Source organism: Hippocampus comes, unplaced genomic scaffold, assembly GCF_001891065.2.
Source record: "Hippocampus comes isolate QL1 unplaced genomic scaffold, H_comes_QL1_v1.1 scaffold443, whole genome shotgun sequence".
NCBI lineage: Eukaryota > Metazoa > Chordata > Actinopteri > Syngnathiformes > Syngnathidae > Hippocampus > Hippocampus comes.
The window spans coordinates 258,454-279,559 of record NW_017805111.1 but is presented as its reverse complement, the minus strand read 5'-3'; the positions used below and the strand labels follow the sequence as shown (position 1 = coordinate 279,559).

The 21,106-nt window shown below is 42.9% G+C and overlaps 1 protein-coding gene across 2 annotated transcripts in view; it reads left to right on the top strand.

Annotated features, from left to right (window-relative positions):
* Positions 1 to 2,800: 2,800 nt before the first annotated feature.
* Positions 2,801 to 21,106, top strand: part of kif26ab (kinesin family member 26Ab) — a 77,711-nt gene continuing 59,405 nt past the window's right edge. Inside the window, exons 1-2 of one of the 2 annotated variants that reach the window (XM_019865439.1) lie at positions 2,801 to 3,209; positions 4,707 to 4,925. In XM_019865439.1, the coding sequence (XP_019720998.1) occupies positions 3,075 to 3,209; positions 4,707 to 4,925 (354 nt within the window). In that variant the 5' untranslated portion in view covers positions 2,801 to 3,074. Of the gene's footprint in view, positions 3,210 to 4,208; positions 4,539 to 4,706; positions 4,926 to 21,106 lie in introns of those variants that run through there. The other variant, XM_019865440.1, reaches the window with a different exon arrangement.

The window sequence follows — 21,106 nt, the reverse complement described above, 5'->3', positions numbered from 1 at the left end:
ACTTTTAAAGCAGCACCCTCTTCTGGCCACCTCCGAATCTACAAGTAGCTTCATCACCTTTGCGTCATCGAAAATGTGTATAGAATTCAGAATCACTTTCTGAGCGATCAAGATGTATTCAACTGAATTGGAGTCTAATAAACTTTATGAAGGGCTGTCTTCTCATCTTGAGCAAGATTTGGTTAAAATGATGACACGGTTTTTATTGATTTGTATTGTGCGAGAAAATGTGGAAAATGTGTATAGAATTCAGAATCACTTTCTGAGCAATCAAGATGTATTCAACTGAATTGGAGTCTAATAAACTTTATGAAGGGCTATCTTCTCATCTTGAGCAATATTTGGTTAAAATGATGACACGGTTTTTTATTGATTTGTATTGTGGGAGAAAATGTGAGTTTGTCTGAAGGCCCAATAACACTCTCTCTATTAAAACCCACTGGCAGTAGCACGTGGCTCTTTTTATCTAGAACTGTGTGATGGGAAACCCAAATCAGACACATTTGTAACGAAATCCAAATGCCCCTTTTAAAAAAAATACAACATAAATCATTCATGAATGCACAGTGCACCCATGATCCCCCTTGTCTCCTCTCCCTTTGATGCGCTCCACGCGGCAGAACTATCAATATTTGCTAAACGGTTCTCACAAAGCCTTGTCCATGCATGCGCCGCGGTGCCAAAGCCGCGGGTCTCACAAGCATGTCTAAGACATAAGAGAGGCCTTAATGAGATGCCCTGAGCCATTTCCCTGTACGTGCACAATTGCAGCAGATGTAGCAGCTCAAATCCCGAGGGGTTCCCTCCATGGAATTTCATCAGCGAAGACCCGACCCAGACCTCCTCCACTAAGGGGTGTGGATCTGAGTGACGTACGTGGTAAATCATCTTTACTATGGATTGTAATTATCCGCCTAGTGACAAGCCCTGCCTCCACTCCCTCACAAATAAGTGTGTCCTCTTGGCTGTCACACAGCGACATGCTGTTTGTTGCTGCAATAATTGATTCAACCCTAAAATATCAATTATTCAACCCCACTGTCGACATTGCAAATCTTCATGTAATCGTCTTTTTTATGATGACAATGAAGTTCAAACTTTGATGATCAATTTACCAACAAAGTTCATAATTATGCTCTCACACACACACACACACACACACACACACACACACACACACACACACACACACACACACACACACATACACAGGGGATTGAGGGCTTGTGGTTTCATATTTGAGATCAAACGCCGTAAAAAGCGCATCAATTGTGAACCCCTGAAAGTGGTGCGTAGCTGTAGTGTTATTGAACTACATTAAAGGGAGTTGAGGAGAATAATTTAGACAAGAGTAGTACTTTGACACTATCTTGTGGCATCTGTAAGTAATGTTTAGGGTGCTGTCGATTACTCACTGAAGGCAACGCTATCAAATTCATGGCATGCTACTGAACATGCAGAATGAGTAATTCAATCGGAAATGATTTGGCTTTTGGAGCAGGGGCGTGGTGATGTTCGAGATCTGCAATTCTAAAGCAAGAATTCTGTCGAGGACCAGAACAAAACTGAAAGTGGAAAGAAAATGCGACTGGTTGATGGACATATTCCATTGTACTTCTCATTTGCTGTCCGAGATGCCCTGGCAGGTACTGAACCCGCAATTTCTTGGAGTGTAAATTTGTCCTGTTCACATTTGTTATCTAGGCTAAGGGAACATTGTAGCATGAACAAACTAGCGAATTAAATTTCCCCTGAGGGAGACAATTAAGGGATCTTCCACTGTAATCTATCTATCTATCTATCTATCTATCTATCTATCTATCTATCTATCTATCTATCTATCTATCTATCTATCTATATATATATATAGATATATATATTAGATAAAAAAAATCTCAGCTGCAAGCAGGTGGAATCCTTTAGAGGAACGGTTCAGTTGAAATGCTTTTATCTGTTTGAGGCACACCCCAAAAATATGACTGAGTGCAGCTGTGGCCCCATCTCAGCATCTTGACATAATTAACTCCTCTCTTACTCACATTTGAAGACAAGGACAACGCTATACTGTATATATTGTTTTTTCCCAGATTCCACCCAGACTGAGATTTTCAGATTGATGAAAGTCAGCCTATAGTGCAAATGGACATGGACTAATGATTTCACTGGACCAAAGCTAACGCTTGCCAACAGTCTCAACCGTTCAATCTGTGTGATAATAAGACTCAAGCCTGCTGGAAATGCTGAAGTGAAGGCTATTCATTGACTATTGATCCACACTCATGAAGTCTTATTGGCTTCTCAGTGGCAGTTTTAAAGATGAACAGAGGTCACACTAAAGTTTTATTGCTGAGAGCGGACACGCTGAAGCAGCAATGCTGATTAGGTTGAATACATGCTGCAGAACTGTATATCAAAATCAATCCGAATCCAAACACTTCTAGTTTATCACTGCAGTTTATATTCATTATGTAATCAGTGATGCTACCTTCAGTACACTATTCAGCAGGATATGCATACAGTGCAACCTGTAGGAAAATTAAAGGAGAAATGGCATCATTAAATAAGTACGGATGAGGTCATTTGGTTGCGCGCAGACTGATTGTGGGTGTCCGTGTGAATGTTATGGGACACACAGGCATGTGTCATTAGTGATTATTGCTTGGAATGTCATGGTTATACATATTTGCATTGGGAGTTCTGCGTGTGTCGCGAATAGGGGAGGAGGAAAGGGAGCAGGGAGAGAGAGAGAGAGAGAGAGAAAGAGAGAGAGGGATACAGTTAAAAGGGGCGGGTGATGGGGAGGCAAGAGAGCAGAGGAGAGCAGAGGGTCCTCCTCAGAAGATGTCCTAGAAGTATCCCAGTGAATGGGGAGCCTTTCATCTGGATTGTATGGATTCATTTCATGGAATTCTAAGAGATTATTATGCGACAGTTTTGTGGATTCTCGGATTAAAAATAGCATGTGGAGTTTTTTTCTTCTTTTCGGCGGGACCCAAACACCTTTTGGTTTAGATGGTGCTAGGGATGCGATAGGACGAGTGGGATATAACTGTAGGTGACATTTCCAGCCCGGCATGGCTTTACCGAACTCACCGGGCTCTTCCGGAGGGGGCAAACCCGAGCCCAGTGTCATCGATTTGGGCACCATCTTCGTTGACTCTGACATTATCTTTGGATTTACCAGTCACTTGCTGAAAAGAAAAAAGAAGGTAAAAGCACCCCGACTCAGAGCTATACTAAATAGGAGTCATTGTGTTGCAAATAAATAAAAAATAAAATAAAATTGCATTCATCAAGTGGTGCTCCATACTTGAAAATCTCGAACCCGTAGCACTGATCACCTTATTCGAACTATCCGAATCGTTGAGAAATTTGCATCAATATACATATAAAATATCTGGATTTTTAACTTAAGCATGTGATAATCTACATTAGAAAAATTATGGACAAATGAGAAAGTGTGAGCCACTTGATGCGTTTAATTTAGATGATTGGATATTATTCCACTGTACATGGAAAACTCGTTTTATCAATCAGTCTAAATTCAAATTTGAACAAAACATTGCAGCGTATCATAAAACAAAAAAGTAAAAAATAAATTAAAATAAAACACACACACACACACACACACACACACACACACACACACACACGAATCACATGTTGCCACTGTTCTATTTCAAATGCAACAATCACCTTACGAGGGCCATTCGAGGGCACCGCGGTGTTCTTCGGTGTTTCATGAGGCCGCTGCCACTTACGTCATCCCCAACATGAAATATTGAAAGTTTACTAATGAAATATTTAACCTCAACTCAGTCCTCCGCACTTCATCGCCACTGCTCTTCGAGTGGAGGTGTTGCCACCATTTGCCAGATGGTGACGCCAGAGTAACGCCGAATATGCTCAAGGGTGTTGCGTTTAGGAGCTCGGCTTCTTGCAGGCGACATTGAAATGATCATTTTGGGCGTCAATTTTTGATCACTTTTGTTTAAAAAAAACGTGAAATCAAATTTACGTCAAATTTAATGCAGTTAATGGATTAATCTGATATCATTCCGTTATTTGTATTTTGGAGATATTGATATTTTTGTGGATATTCGTTTTAGGATTTCCCCACCTCAGAAAAAAAGTAGAGCAAGTTTTATTTTATTTAGGGGGTGTTCAAAACATTCCCAAAACCACTCATTTCACTCTGTTGAAAAAGAAACGAGCCGACATGTTTAAACGATATTTCGTGCCCTGAGTTTACGCTAATAGTTGTACTTTTAGCCCTCCCATTCCGACACCATAATACCGCCTCTCGCGCACCACTGAGCACGTTCCTGGTCGTGCACTGATTCGCAAAACTCCTCTGGACACTTTGAGGTGGACTCCAACAGATGACAGGTTAAGTCATCTCCGCAGCCGATATGACTCGTCCACGTCTCGATCACAACCTTTGAGCCGGCTTGTTTCAAAGCTGCGTTGCCTAATAGTGTATAATGAATGCATCTGGGGACGGCCAGCTTGCTTTTGACGAAGGGGGGCATCCAAGAGTAAGTGTTAAAATACGCGGCTTGGTGGAATTACTTCTGAAACACACACGCTTCCTTTTGAAATGTTGTCAAAATACACACCTGTTCATTACCTGATGCTCAAGGTGCGGCATTGAGCGTGACAGGTGAAACTAACAAAAATTCATCCTTTTTTTTTTCTCGCTGAAGTTGGAGGGATGTCCGACTGGAGAGTCTCCAGTCACCCCCAGGAAGAGGCTCCTCTCTGCGGAGGACGAACGCTGCAGCAACCGGCCTGCCCCGGAGGGCGCCGGCTCTGTTTCTCTGCCCGAGACAGAGGAGAAGGGAGGCTTTTGTCACAGTTGTCAGAAGAAAGTGTCTGAGTTGAGGAAGCTGGCGTTGGGCCTGGCTGACCAAACCTCATTCAAGGTAGGTCTTGTTTCTCTCCGATTTAAACTTTCTGCTTTTGGAGTATACAATACGTACAGTAGGTACAGTGCAGAGCTAATTGATGGACACTAAGGAAGTAGTATTTTTATTTTTTCCAAACCTCAAAATGTACACAAACTACACTACTCACAAAAAGTCAGGACTTGGTTTTGCACTTAAAATCCCTTAAAACATTTACAGGTGGACTTAAATTGACCTTCTCTAAACTTTTGAATGCACACGTCCAACTCTTCAAGGTGTCAGTACTTTTTGAGACCAAGACGAGACTTAAAAATTAATCAACAATAAATCACAATTAAGAGGCTTTAAGCAGGATTTTCTCAAAGGGAAGTGAGCTTAACAGTTACAGCAGGTTGCAGCAAATATATAGATTGACTGGAAAAGTCAGGTATACAGTAGACATGGACATTTTTGAAAAATAATTGGTCGATTACACCTGGGGATATATTTTTACAGACAGGTGCAAATGCGCTTGACCGAAAAACTCACACATCTGGGATGCTGCATAGCTATTAGGAGGAGGGTTGGGGATTCACACAAATGGGCAAAAACGACCAGGTGGAAGGTGGTTTCCACGTGCCCACTTCACAGTGGCCAGCTGTGATTGCCCTGGTCAACTTTACATCATTCGCAAATGGAGGTTGGTTCCTTATCGACTTATTTTGCTCACTTCGATCTTCTCCGTGGACTTCAGTGAGTCTATCTCTGCTACCGCAAAGGCTGTATACATGCCTCTCCTGCGCTGAAATTAGAGAGAATGAGCTGAGTTGCTTTCATTGGTCAAGAAATAAATTGGTGTGTTCACTCCTACAATGGCGCAAACTCCCCTTTCTACCTGTCAGTGAAAATACTGAAAGAAAGAAAACTACACCCATGCACACAGTTACACTGCATTTTGCACTTTTTAGAGGACAACATTTTCATGCAAAAGCTTGGATCTTGTTTTGGAGCTTTTTTTTTTCAAATTAGGCGGTCAAATGAAAAGCACATATGAAGTAATAAGAAACTGTGCTACATTGACTTTTTGTCTTTTTTTTAAAAACACTCCACAATTGTAAATTTCCCCATTGCGGGACAAATAAAGGCTTATCTTATCTTATCAAATGGCTCTTATTAGACACTGTAGCACCTGAAATGTGAGTATCATTGTACATTGTATATGTACATTTTGTAGTCGCCATCCATGTAAGGACATATATCTCAACACTGTCAGGTGGAGACCTCCTGTGTTCAAATTAGGAGAACGTCATACTTTTTTCATAAATCAACCTGTCTGGTCAGTCAATACGTGGGTCTGTTATTTTTAAAAAGGCCTGACCAATCTAAATCATTGAAAAGTGTACTTAGTTCACTCATGGCTGTCATAGCCACCACCTACACTTGCTTTTAACCCTCATATTTAAAGACGATTGCTTCAAATCCACCTGACGTTTTGTAGCTGCACGGGGAGAAGTTGTTTATTACGGCGCTTAACTTCAAAACTGGCCTCGGGTGCCAGAGAGGTTTGTCGATTTTGAAAGTGGGCCATTGTTTGGTTAAACAATGCTTATCTCTTCGTTTTGCTGCTTGGTCTAAGGAAGGGGGTTGAAGGGGACTGAACTAAACCAGCCACTTACTTTGTAGACTGAGGAGGAAGTCGTGTCCCAGTCGACCTTCAATGTGCATTGAAAGTGTTCCTGTATGGCTGCGCGCACAGTTCCCACCACTGTTAAATATAGGCTCAGAGTCCACTGTTGTTGTGACGGGCTGCTATTGCCCCCAGGCACGGTACGCCTTTTGTTGTCCCATTTTAGTGAGGCAGCCTCAAAAGTCAGATTGGGTTACAGCTCTTCAAAGTTCTCCCTGCAAATCCCATAGCAGCTGATGCTCATAGAGGTTGTGGTGGGGGTGGGGGGCAGGTATACAAGGGACAAGGGGCACCTGGACTCTGAGTTCCACATATCTTCATGTGTGGTCTCTGCTCGGTGCATATCAGATCCATATTTGGGTATCAGGTAGGACAACACATTAAGCTTCCCCTTGAGTGCTATTCCCCCACGGGAACTGCATGACCACCCCTTTTAGTGCAGGACCATTCAACCGCACTTTGCGGCCTTCACCAGGTGCTGCGTCTGCTGTAAGTTCGGCATTTTGCACTTGTTGAGAGCTAAATTGGACCTTAATTCCGGTGGTGGCAAACGTTGATGGCAGAGTGTTTTAAGTTGAGTACGGTCATTGGATCCCTAATGCATAATGAAACCATTGTCTTGGTGAGTTTGAGCTGCTCACCTGTTGACCCTCACTGCGAGGACACAGTTCTGGATGATTGCTCCAAATTGCTGCCTCCATGGCGGGAATAAGGTCAGAATTTGGACAGAGTTTGGCCAGTGTTGTGTCTGCAGTTGTCACGAATAAAAGAGAGTGGAGACTGTTTACCCAAAGTCGTGCCTCCCCCTCCCTTTTCATTCGCTGGCTGATCTGTTATTGTGAAGAGGAAGTCCCCAGAAATCCCCCCTCTTTCCCCCACCCGAGTTGTAACCTTATTGTTTGAATACAGAAGTAGTGCAGTGTTGGTGAACAGTCAGGGAAGATTGTCCAACATGAAGGTGCTTTAATACATAGGATCGAGTATGATGAAGGATATTACAGAAGAATTCGAACTTTGTCTTTCTTCATGGATATTGGGATTACAGTGTGACAACTAATGATGGTATCCAATTAGCGTGCACTTAGAATAAATGTTCCATCCATCCATCCATCCATTTGTGCACTTAGAATAAATGTTCCATCCATCCATCCATTTGTAGGGTTGCGGGGGCAGCAGCTTTAGCAGGGAAGCCCAGACTTCCCTCTCCCCAGCCACTTCTTCCAGCTCTTCCCGGGGAATCTCGAGGTGTTCCCAGGCCAGCTCAGAGACATAGTCTTGATGTACAGCTTCAGCTTTTCAACAATCCGGGTTTTCTTTGTCGTATTCTACGCTTCATAATGCGGCACACATTTTCAATGGAAGACTGGTCTGGACTGAAGGCAGGCCAGTCCAGTCCCCGCACTCTTTTCAAATCTGCCTGCTGACTCGTCAAGTGCTCACAAACGTCTCTGAAGAAGGCGAATGCTGATCACCGACAGATTCGAAGAAAGAAGTTGTGTTGTTGGGAGGCAAAATAACAAGGCCAGAGTGTACTATTTTCTTATCGAGGTATCAACAGCACAACACTAGTTCCTGCAACTCAGTTTAGTCGCCATTACAAAACTCCCCTTCTTCCTTTTTCATCTCAACAGTATTTTTTATCACAAAACTGCCACCTACTGTACAGTCAGAGAACATAACAGAAGTGATACACATGTTTGAGACAAATAACATGCATTTCCATCGAACACTTATAATTTATTTTCCCGAGCCACGCAGAGCCGCAGCATAAGGATGAAAGAGCCGCACGCAGCTCGTGAGCTGCGGGTTGCCGACATCTGATCTAACATTTTGCAAGATAACATACTAGTTGAATAGCATATTGTCAATTTGTTTGGCCTCAGGGCCATTTGAGTACGAAGGCTCCACTGTGTTGGAAATCACATTGTTCTGATGTAGATGCACTAAATGCAATAACAATTTCCTTTGACCCAGACGGAAAATCCACACTAACAGTATCTTCTTTGTTGTGAGCCTGTGTCCCCAATTATTTATTTGCTTCCACTTGATGGGTACCTGCAGGGAGTGACCTATTTAATACAACCGCTGGAGCCTTTGATTCATTTAATATTTATGCAAATTCGAGGGTTCGTGAAATTGTTTTTATATCTTTGTTTTAAGACTAAACCAAATAGCAGAAGATTGAAAACATGCAGAAATGGTTGCGAGCCCCCTCCCGAATTGATCAAACGGAAACTCATCCGCTTTTATTTGCATAATTAAAACCTACGGGCATTCTTTCAATAAAGAGAAGCAGATTCAAGCTTATTGCGGCAGGACACGGTGGCTCGGAATTTACGGAAAGAAAGAGGGCCATATACTGTTAAACTCCAACTTCAAAGTAGCAAATTAGCGCCTTGCAATAATCACAGACTCTACAAACAGGACCTTGTGGTTGGTTGGCCAAAATCCTCACATGCCAACTCCTGCTTTGATTCTTGTTTTTTTGTGTCTGTGTCCTCAGCCGGCTTATGAAATAAAGTCAGGATAGTGTCAGTGACCACAAAAGGTGATTAGGGTTTGTGTGCAGCTCGTTGCCCGAAAAGGAATGCGATCATCTTGGACTAATTTGATGCCAGTGGGACAAGCTTGAACAGCTGAAACTCCTCGGTCACAGTGCTGATGGAGGCTCTCAATTCCCCTTTTTGAAGAAGGTGAGTTGTGAGAAAGAAGTAGTTCAAGACAGCAAAGGGAACGCTGCGGGTAGCCTTTGTGCAAATGTAATTAAAACCCCACTTGCTTCACACCAATAAGTATACAGTTAAGCCCTCACCTATTTACTTTTCATGAATTCACCTAGCGGTTATCATGTTTTTTTCTTTTTTTCGGAACCTTCCTTTTAGCTATTTCCAGATGAAACAAACCTTTTTTTTCTTTTTTTTTAATGCCACAAGGAGGCACCAAAGCCCTGGCTAGTATGAAATTACAATTTGGTGGCAAATGTTGAAGTGATACATTCCAATTGATAGACTAACATCTTTATATACTGGGGAGGAGTTAGGTTTAGTCTGGGTTGTTAGTGGAAAACACAAATGGTTGCAACATGGGCATGTACAAGTGCACTTCGAGTGCATTTTTCAAAAATCAAATAACCTTTAAGCCATTTCTTTTTCAACCTAATGTAAGATGAAATTAATTTTTTTTTAATAAAAAAAAAGTACCCTAGAAAGAACAGCAACTCACATTAGAGGAGCGTTCTTTTTCAACCTAATGTAAGATGAAATTAATTTTTTTTAATAAAAAAAAGTACCCTGGAAAGAACAGCAACTCACATTAGAGGAGCGTTCGCTATATCGTCTCAATTAGCTCTAACACCAGTGTTTATTTCCCCAAAATGTCTGTCTGGTGATTGCTTTCACGTGAAAATGTGCTTATGTAAGGGTTTTAGCTCCATGAGCGTTTGGTGGTTGCAGACACTGCAGGTCAATGATGGAGTCAGCAGTGTTTAACACCCTCTCATAAACTCGGCTTCATGAATATAAATGTAGTGTTGAATCTTGCTAGTTCAACCAGCACACTAATTCATTAATAGAGACCTTCCTACAGGGCTCTTATCGGTCTTACATATGTGTATTATGTGGAGCTGATGCAGAGCAACCTCATTTTAATGAGAATAGTCGTTGGAAAAGCGCAAAAAAAGGCTTTGATGTATGCAAGATGTGTCCAAATCTATTATAGATGAATGTCTTCTCTGGAATCAATAAACCACAGGCCTTTTTGTCTGTTGAATTAATAAAATACTGGAAAGCAAATTAATCACAGGCGCCGCATTTGTATTCATGCGTGATCCGACATTTTTTTGTTCCCACTTGCCACTCCACACAATTGCACTTAATGAATCAGTCCATGTCTGAGAAAGCAGTTTACATGTTTGTTGAAGGACTAAGTGAAACAAACTTACATCATGCTGCAAATTTTTGCCTGGCTAAAAAGTGTCCTGAGTCTCATTTTCATGTGTGACAATCGTAATTTAACTTTCTTGAAAGTACAGTACTGCCGTATTTTCCACACTAAAAGACGCACTGGATTATGAGGCGCACCTTCAATGAATGGCCTATTTTGTAATGTTTTTCATATATTGGACGCACCGCTTTATAAGGCGCAATATACAATGCATCCACTAGATAGAGCTACGCTCAAGGAAATGCCAACAGAACACTCCACGACACTACACCCTGATTTATATAGTGACGATCAGATGTCAGTAAAACATATTTAAGAAAGCATCGACACAGTTCACTTCACCAACATCAAGTTATAACATTGACTCATTAATGTTGAACTCTCTTGCCGCTGCTCTATTTCCGTGTTCAACCGATCGCCTTAAGTTTGAACTCTGCATTGTAAGCATGTCTCTAGCAAGGAGCCATTTTGGGGTTGACATATTACTGTAATGACCACACACAAGGCGCATCGGATTTTAAGGCGCGCTGTGAGCTTTTAAGAAAATGGAAGGCTTTTAGGTGCGCCTTTTAGTGCGGAAAATACGGTAGTTTATTTTTTTCCAATCAATGCTTCTCTTCCCACACACAGATTTCAATAGCTGTCACTCAATAGTGTTGCCATGGTTGAGAATCCGACAAGGACATTACATTGTCGTTCATGCTTACAAAGCATTGTTGCAAAGAAACGACCGCTGCGCTAACTCTCAGTCAGGCGCGTGGGATGAACATCTCTTCTGAGTCCGGCCACCTCAGGCCTTTGTGTCAGGTTTTGATTACCTTCGACTTTCATGGCCTGGAACAGGTGTACACTGCCAGGTTGACAAACTCAAGGACCAAGTGACTGGCAGCCTGCTTGAAAGAAGGGGCACGAAAAAGAAAGTTTTAAAAACACCTACGGCGGTAAAACTTGAGCAGATTTAAAAGAGAATATGACCACAGCATCCTGTTCAACTCAAAGCACCTCTGCCACTGTGGCTCTGAACGTGGGGTGTGCATGCGCGTGTGCACATTCAGCAGTGTGTGTGTGTGTGTGTGGGGGGGGGGCAGAAGATGAGTCGACTCTCTTCGCGTCATACGTGGTCGCTGTGTGACTTGTTGTTTTACGGCATGTGTCTGTGTGGGAGCACAGAGTGATAATGTGGTGTCAAGTGGTGCACAGACCTCAGGCATCAGTCATGGCTCTCCACTGCTCTGCCGTGTTGTATTTGTGAACACCCGCAGCTGCTCGCCGCCAATTTACCCCTCCACTCAAATTCTATTGTTTACTCTTTGTGCAGCTGCCCACTACATTTGTTGTGGTGATTACCTTTTTGGCGCTTCAGCGCATCATAATTATTTCTCCTTTGGCATGACTATTCAATGTTGCTGATAATGGTTCAGCGATGATTTCATACGACTGTATTTTCCGCACTATAAGGCGCACCTAAAAGCATTCAATTTTCTCAAAAGCCGACGTAGTATTTTAAATGTTCTGTAAGCACTTTGTTACAGCTGCAGCGTTTGTGAAAGCTAGACATAAATAAAGCTGTATTATGTTGTATTCCCTTGAGCCTAGCTCCATCGAGTGGATGCATAACGCAACCGCAGCCACTATTGTAGCTTTGATTCTATGCGCCTTGTAATGCAGTGCGCCCTATATATGAAAACAGTTTTAAAATAGACCATTCATTGAAGGTGCGCCTGATACTCCGAAGTGCCTTATAGTGTGGAATATACGGTACTTTTGACTGATTTAGAAAATTTACAGTCAGTGTGTAGATTTTTTTCTTTTTGCTTGTTAAAAATCCAAATGTTTTCAGGGTGTGCAGAAAAATGTGCTTTTCTCAAAAGATTTGTTCGTAACAGTAGGTAGCAAACCTAAGGTAATGCAGCATTATAAATATCAAATAATGGGCCCCACTAACTGTGCACTACAGTGTTAGAGCAGCATGAAATTAAAGGCTCAGTGGAGTGAACACTCTTTTTATTGAGTAAAGCAGGTGGTTGAAGTTCTCTGGGGGTGGGGGGTGTCTTTAAATATACTTAATTTCTCAGCATTGGAGCCCACTTTGGATTTGCTGTAATTGAAAATGGGGTATAGTGTTACTCATAGCTGTCTGTCAAGGTTCAAGATAATCGCTACATTAATTCAGTCGTAGGAGTAATAAATCGGCTCTAAAGTGTATGTTTGTATCTTTTTTTTTCCACACTGTAAGTGTACTGTATGTATTATGTTGCCCTTTGTTGGTGTGGCTGCAGGTCAATGTATGTCTTCACACGCTCCAGATGTTCTCTCAGATACCTGTGCAGGGGAGCCGAGCTGTTTTAACCAATTTGCTCTGCAGCCCCCTCCCGTCATTCTTAAAGTGGTGTTGTCCTCATTTATTGAAGACAAACATGCTCAGCCACCCCATTATCCTTAATAACCACTATCCAGTAAACCTTTCAATCAAAGTGTGTGACTTGGGAATAGGCAGCTGTATCATTACCTGTAATGAGCTGGGAAGGCACCAAGCCACCATCAGGTCAGGCACCTTCATGCTCGGGTGCGAATATGCAAGTTTTCCAACATTAGCCTCAACAAAGAAAATAGTTCATTTTGTTCCAAAATCTTGATTAGCACGAGGACGAATTTTTGCCGATGTTGAATAATCTGGGATGATAATCCGGAATGTCTGCCTAATTACAAATACTGTAGATAAACAAACAAAAAAAAAAACAATCCCAAAAAAACCACGTGACTTGCTGGCAACACAGTTGTATTCCAGTTCTATAAGTATGGGTAATTTGCATTACAACAGGCGCGGATTAATTAAAAATGACGTTTTTCGCAGTGCTACCTCCCCGATGTGCCATCTCTCTGCGCCACATGGCTGTAATGCAACCAGATTCTGAAGCATTAATTAAAAACAGATCGACACCGTTTTGTGAACAGAGAGAGAGAGACCAAGTTACTCAGTGGCATACTGCAGTGGGTGGTGGTGGATGACCAGGAATCCACCTCAGGGAAACCACCAACAAATACATTTCCAGGCAATATATCCGACATTGGTGTCAACTAGCACACATTTCATTCGATGCGTCACATGCCACTGACATCAATTCAGTAGTTTATTAATTGTGCTAGTACCATGCAAACACAGGTCAAAACATGCACTTACCTGTCCAAGTTTAAGATTGATGGAGATAAAGAAGATAATCTCTTTGCAATAGTCTGATACATTGAGGATTAATAGTTTGCAAAATAGATAGCAGATTGACCGAGGAGTCTTTAAACTAAATCTGAAAAGAAACGCCAGCGTGTATTTTGTTGTTTGACAACAATGTTTTGACATAAATACGGCCAATGTGGACATTGTGGCAACACGTGTATTCTTTACCCTTTTGTCATTGCGTACGTGCTTGAGGAATGCTTGCCCTGCATAATAACGCTTGTGTTTGCTGGTGTTGTTGCAAGACCATGCGTAACAAAGGGCCAGACTGGAACTAAACAATGGTGCCGCGGTCTGGGCCGACAACGCGGTACGTTACTGTGTCGGTTTGTGAACACAACACAAGTTGAAATGTCAGTGAGCAAAGTACAAAAATACAACAAGAAATCCAACGATGAGAGAATTCATCAAGGTGACTTTTTAATATGAGGCGTGTGTGTGTGTGTGTGTGTGTGTGTGTGTGTGTGTGTGTGTGTGTGTGTGTGTGTGTGTGTGTGTGTGTGCGCGCGACGATTTGTATGAGATGCTGATTTGTTTGCTTTTTCCGTCACCGGGCTGCTTGCGCTCAGCTCCTTAAGGCAAGGTGAAGTGAGATGTGTGCGCTGAAGGTGCACTGCCCATTATCGAGTCTAATTCAGATTCTTGAGAAACATAGTCATGATAAATTTTCAAGGCGCTAGGCTAAGTACACGTACACGGAAGGATCAGAGTGCTGGAGGTAATCTCTTGCTGGCTCCATAAAACGTACTCCATTGACACCGGGCCTTGTGGTGGCAGACAAATCGCCTGGCTTATAGTGAAGCGTTGAAAGAGAACGCCAGTGTTGTGTACGCCTGCCAAGATGGATATGCGGACGGCAAACTGGGCTGTCCGGGCGTAGCGCCCTTGTTCAAGGCAAACACTCGATTCGGGGTACGGTGCCTAACGTGGCCTTGAAATTAATCTGTTTGTTTTGGTCTTTGGCAGATGTGAATGGAGCTCAATCCCACCACTTCGGAGGGCCACCATGCATAGTTTTTTTTTTTTTTTTTTTTTTTGTCCCTCACAGCATACACATTAGAGACACTAGCAAAATGGATGTGAGAAAAAAATCAATAAAACAGACTTGATAGCAGAACAATGCAGACATTTACAAAGACTAAACAGAACGAAAGGACTACGAGTACTTTTAATAACAGTCCTAACAGTACTGATTCCGGACCAAATTTGACACATAGGGCTTGGCACTGTATTTGATTCTACCAATTTTGTGGAAGTGATTGCAGATTAATGGTGTCTTGAAACAATTTCAGTCTCAACTAATTGCTACATGACATCAACACAGGGGAGATCCAGTCCCTCGCTATGGCAACTCCTCCAGGCGACGTTATTCTGTTCAATATGACACTGGCACGAAAATAAAAGTTCAGAACATTCAGAGACATTTTCTGAATTTTGTTGTTAAACCCGTTCGTGATTAATGGATGGATGGCAAAAAAGTGTTCTGACTTGCAATGTTGGAAAAGTGGGGGAGGAGGGGAAATCCAGATTCCCAGTCTACACCACAATGGACACTTTCTTCGCCAATGCCACCCAGCGTCACCAAAAGGTTTGTGGAAATTGGTTTTGAATAGTCCTGCCAATAAACAAAATGAGCTGCAATGAAAAAAAACACCCTCTTTCATAAGCAAAGACACAGAGAACGAATAGCATTTTTTTTCCTACTTTGGATCAGCTAAATAATACGTGATGCATTTTTTACCATTGGCACAATCAAGTGACGACATAGTTTTTACAGTAGTTCACTTTTTATGATGCCGATGCTCCATCTATCAGTCCTTCCATTGGCAGCACTTCCTTCGGATCGCTCAGCATTTCCAGGCGACATGAGTTGACATGTTCTGATTCTGTCTTGGGGGGCCTCCTCCCTGTGGTTGACTGAGCTCCAGAATTCATCTCCAACCCAATGATGTCATCCAACCACTTGCAATAGTAGACCGTGATGCTAATGGAGAGGTAATTGATGAACACGTGACAATTGTCGTCGTGGCAGTGCACACGCATCTTGGTGTGTTTGAGTTGTGACGGACAGTACATATTTGAGTTTAACTAGCCTTAATATATTTCCGAGCAAAATTAGTCAAGAAATTCATTCCGGTCAGAAGCTCATTCAGCTATGTCAACAGACCTCCATCAATCCTGGCACTGTATGAAAATGCCAGTCAAAGTTCATGCCGCTCATGTTCATTTCATGCTTGAGTCTCCTGCTCTGTGAGTGAAGACGAGTGCGCGTATTGATGGCGGGCGAATGTGCGTGTAAGTACCCGAGGGAAAAGAAAGTGATGAAGCACATTGTCCCACCATCCTTTCTAGTCTGCCTCACATATCATCCATCTTTCTCAACTTAACTGCCTACCAATTTATGATTGCATTATTGCAGTCGGTGTTATATCCTCATCGCAGCACACATGGCGCACAGGCGTCTGCTTCTTGAAAGAATGTGTATCCCTTGTCCTCTGATATTCGAGTGGGTTTAGCTTCATGGGAAAATTAGTGTGAACTCTTTAGAGTGACTAATTTATAGAATAATGTAATAAAAATTTAAAGACGAAGCGGGGGCCCAGTAGAAAACTGGTTAGCATGTCGGCCTCACAATGCAGAAGTGCAGGGTTCGATTCCGGCTCCGGCCTTCCTGTGTGGAGTTTGCATGTTCTTCCCGTGCCTGGGTGGGTTTTCTCTGGGTACTTCGGTTTTCTCACACAGTCCTAAAACATGCGTGGCAGGTTAATGGAACATTCTAAATTGTCCCTCGACAAGACAGCTGGGACATCCATTCATTTTCTAATATGCTGATCCTCATAAGGGTTGCGGGCAAGCTGGAACCTATCCCAACAGTTTTCGGGCAGTAGGCGGAGTACACCCTGAACTGGTTGCCAGCCAATTGCAGGGCACACATACTTGTATACAAAAAAAACACCCGCGCTCACAATTTAGAATGTTCCATTAACCTACCATGCATGTTTTTGGAACGTGGGAGGAAACCAGAGTACCCGGAGAAAACCCACGCAGGCACGGGTAGAACATACAAATTGACACAAGAAGGTCAGAGCTGGACTCAAACCCTGCACCTCTGCACTGTGAGGCCAACGTGCTAGTCAGTCGATCATTGTGCCACCCTGACAACTTTCCATCCATTCAAAATTATGAGGATTTTTTTTTTTTTACTTTGATAAGTGACATGATCATTGTGTGGTTTTAAAAAAAAATAGAAGTGGAACACCCGTTAATGAATACCAAACCATCAACATACAAAAAAGACAAGTCACATGTATCCAGGAAGCTAAAAGGTCAAATCCATAATAAAAATGTAACCTCTTTGGTGGAGGAAAATCTTCCAACATCCCTTGTTTGCAAGCTTGTACTTCTTCTGCATACAGGACGCAGAGAGAAAGTGCATGCGCCACTGTGCCGTTTTGTTTCACCACTTGAGTGATTTGATTTCAATTGCTTTGCAATTTGCACACTGACATTTGAGAGGAAAAAGCAGAGCAATGCATTCCACAAAATGACACCAAAGTCATTTTTACTCTGGTGCAAAAACATTGAAATTTCTCCATAGGCAGATTGCTGAAAAGGTCACCCTCATCTGTATGGATTTTCATAACCGATTTATTTCCACCGGGGAAAAAAAGTCAATCGGCTTACAAAAGCTGGATCGTGTGTCATTCACGTGGTCTTGCTGTTTTAGACTTTGGGACATATTAGAATTATGCGATGGCTTAAATAGTTATATTTTCTAGGAGTCCCACATCAGAATATAGCTGAGGCCTACCTACCCACTGTATGCGCAAGAATTTAAATGTACTTTTAGAAAAGTTTAACCAAAACATAACCAGACAGAACAAATTTTTTTTGAAAGTGCAAACTACACAGAATTTGTCAGGGTTGTTGAGGGACTGCGGACAAACTAATGAGATCCGTATTTACATTAAACAGATGATGATCATTGAGAATTGATGCCACCCTAAACTGGTCGACACTCCAGGCGGATGCTCGCAATAATAAACCTTCCATGAACTGACTCCCATTAATATATCTATCCTTTATGTTTCCCATCTTGTTGCTGCTGCTCTATTTTATGATGTCACTCTCTGCTACTGGAGAGCTCTGGGCCAGTTTATCTCCTTGGTGTGTGTCAGGCACTTAAACTTAAACCTCTCTATTTATGAGCCCCAATCTGCCGCTCCGTCCTCGCCATTTGTGGCTCACCGTTACTACAGCATCGCCTGTAAAAAGCACTTGTTGTGGGAACTTGAAGCTGAGCATCGCCGATTTCCGATGAAGGTGGCAAAAAGTGAGATTTGTGCAAACGTGTAGCTAGCTCAACTTGTCTTTAAGGCTTTGTGCAGATTTTCTGCAACACAGAAGCGGAGACTTCAACGTGGCTTGTTTAAGTCAGGCGTGAAGAAATAGGAACAACTTAGAGAACGACGACATACGACTTCCAAGCAAAACAGGCACACCGCACCTGGTATCGCACGTATTCAATTTTTACCATTGATTGTGGCAATTTTTTTCAGTCATCGTCATCTGGGGTGCCCCACCTTAGGCTATTTGGCATTAGTCCAGTGCAAACGCTTTGCAGGGAAACGTCTAAATAATCTGAGTTCTTTCGTCATCTGGGGTGCCCCACCTTAGGCTATTTGGCAATAGTCCAGTGCAAACGCTTTGCAGGGAAACTTCTAAATCATCTGAGTTCTTTAATTGCTCCAAGTTCGCACATCCCACAGAATCATGGCCGGTATGTCTTTGAACATTGCAACACGGAAATGCTTTCTTGAATCGAACAAAGCATGCAGAAGGGGCAAGCGTGGCGAGCATACCTGTACTTGGTAATTTCCTCTTTCAGCCACAGTGTTTGTAGCCATGTTGGCCCAGTTCCCCTGCCTCCATGACCTCAAACAGACGCAACTTCAGAAGCCAAAACTGCCAAAGGACATTCTCACTGCAAGTTCAGACATCCAGCGGGGTGTAAAAGTAGATGATGTGGACAAATGTATGGCTTTATTTGCATGCAACCTTTTACGAGTTGCGCTTTTGTGTGTCTTCAAAAGCAGCGCGTCAGTTTCCAAGGCAAGTCCCACAACACACCTCTGAGCTTTGGCCTGAACTTCATGAGTGGGGAAGAAATTGTATGATCGCTCAAAAGAGTCATTTTTGTCCGAAATGTTCCTCCCTCCTTGTGTGCATTCCACAGCGTTCCCTGCTTTCACACGGCCATTGCCGCATGTGTCTAGTGAGACCTCGCCCCCTCCTACTCCTCCTGGCCATCCGTTGACCCCCTCAGCTTCTCTCGGCCCACGCTGGGCATTTATATCTCCGTCTCTTTTGTGAGTGCATCGGTGAGGTGAATGCAGGGCACACTTGAACTCCCCCAAGAAATGGATGCCGGAGACTGCGTTTGAACTGGATTTGACCTTCTGGACCGCACTGTTTCCTGACACACAATCAGCCTTTCACACATCTAGAGTCAATTTAGACGGTGATCCCTTGCTAGATCTTGATAGTCGTTAAGTTATGGAAGGTGCTGTAAAAAGCCCTACAGTAGCCATTGAAAGTCAGCCGTGGCTCCCGCGGTCCCTTCACAATGCTTAATTAGCTCATAAACAAAAGCTAGTGGGGGGAATCGGAGGGTGTAATCAAAGTGGTTTGTTCATTTGAGGTGCTCTCGCTATCAACAAAGCACCTCTAATAGCCCCATTCCTCCATCCTTGTTGTGTCTCACTACAGCGCTCTTCCTGCCTAGATAAAAGGGCCAAATTCCAAAAAGGGTCTCGGACAGAAGACCGTCAACATCCACACCTCCCTCGGCCTTCAAAGCGCGGGCCCCCTTCCTCTTTCTGCCGGATAGTGACATTGCTCCTCGGCTCACGTCCGCACCACCGCATGTTTGGTTCCCTGTGGCGACCGCACCATCTTTCATGTGTCTGTGACTTTGGTGGTCTGTTTTTATGGCTTTCCTTTGTGCGTCACTCTGTTTGACTGGTACTAGACCGAGCCTTGAAGCTTGTGATGAGGCTGGGTTGATATACAGCGTGTGTCACAGCGGCTTGCCGTCCGTAATTTGTTATTACCTCGACCAAAGAAGGGTATGTTGTCTTCAAGATGGGTTTGTCCCTTGACGTGTTTGTTTGTAATTTCATGGCTACCATTGTTAGTCAGCCTCCATTTAAAAAAAAACATAAAATGGGTATGTCGTCCTCCAAGTGCGTCCTCGTTATATTTTTGTTGAAAACCACATCACACCGAGGACGTTTGTTTGGATTCTCACTCATCCGAGTCATCATCAATCCACTTCAGTTCGACACAGGCTTTTCACGGAAATACTATTTTAGTTCCGACTGATCATAATTTGATTTAAGCCTTTTCAGTCCAATAATGCCGTCAACAAAGACACCAGACTATGTTTTGTTTTGGGTGAGAAGAAGACAAACTATGGAGATAGATGCTTTTCAATGGACGGTGATGTTATTCAACCTGTGTGGTTTTAATCACCATTTACACGGAAATGTGGGGTACGGAATTTCTAACGTGATTTTTCAACATTGCGCAAGATTTCCAACCAAAATTCCAACATGCATGATTGCGGTTGTTTATGAAGGTGAACGGTTCTGATCCAACTTAGGACAGTTCAGTTATATTGGTCGTCTTCTTCTTGGGTTTGGACTTGGGGCTCTTTAAAGAAAATAGATCTCCCATGCAGCATGTTGCAGGCAATCGCTGCTTATTTGCGTGGCTGTGTTATCATTGCCTGCTTCCTGTCAAAACAGGAAAAGCCAGGGGTGAAAATGGAGGCTAGGAAAGTGCTGCCCTTGATGTGTGTTGGCTTGAGCTCAGGCCCTGCCTGACAGTGACCCTCCTGGCCAGGAAAAACAGACAGGTTCAGGGCGTATCCTTCATTGCTTTTATATAGCACCACAAGGGATGCTTTTCCTCAACCGGTCTGTGTCATTCCTGTCCCCCAAAACACTACAGTAGCTGAGCCACCTGGTTGGCAAGACTGGGGTCTCAGTTTAACAAAAAAACTAAACAAAAACCTTTTTGACTTTTGATTCATCATGAAAATGAGACCTTCCTTTTCTCTGGATGATGGGTACACCTCCAATCAACAACCGCAACACCCCCTTCATCAGACTTGAGCCGTCATGTGTTTTTCGTCCATTTATCTGTTAGAGGAATTTATGAGCAAAATTGTATCATGTTTAAAGTTTCATTTAATTTGGACACATCTAAACGTTTGGGCGCGTATCCAGCACTTCCAAATGACTGTGCACAAAGGCGCCGGCCACCTGGCCGGAGGGCTGTTGAAGGCCGCAATTA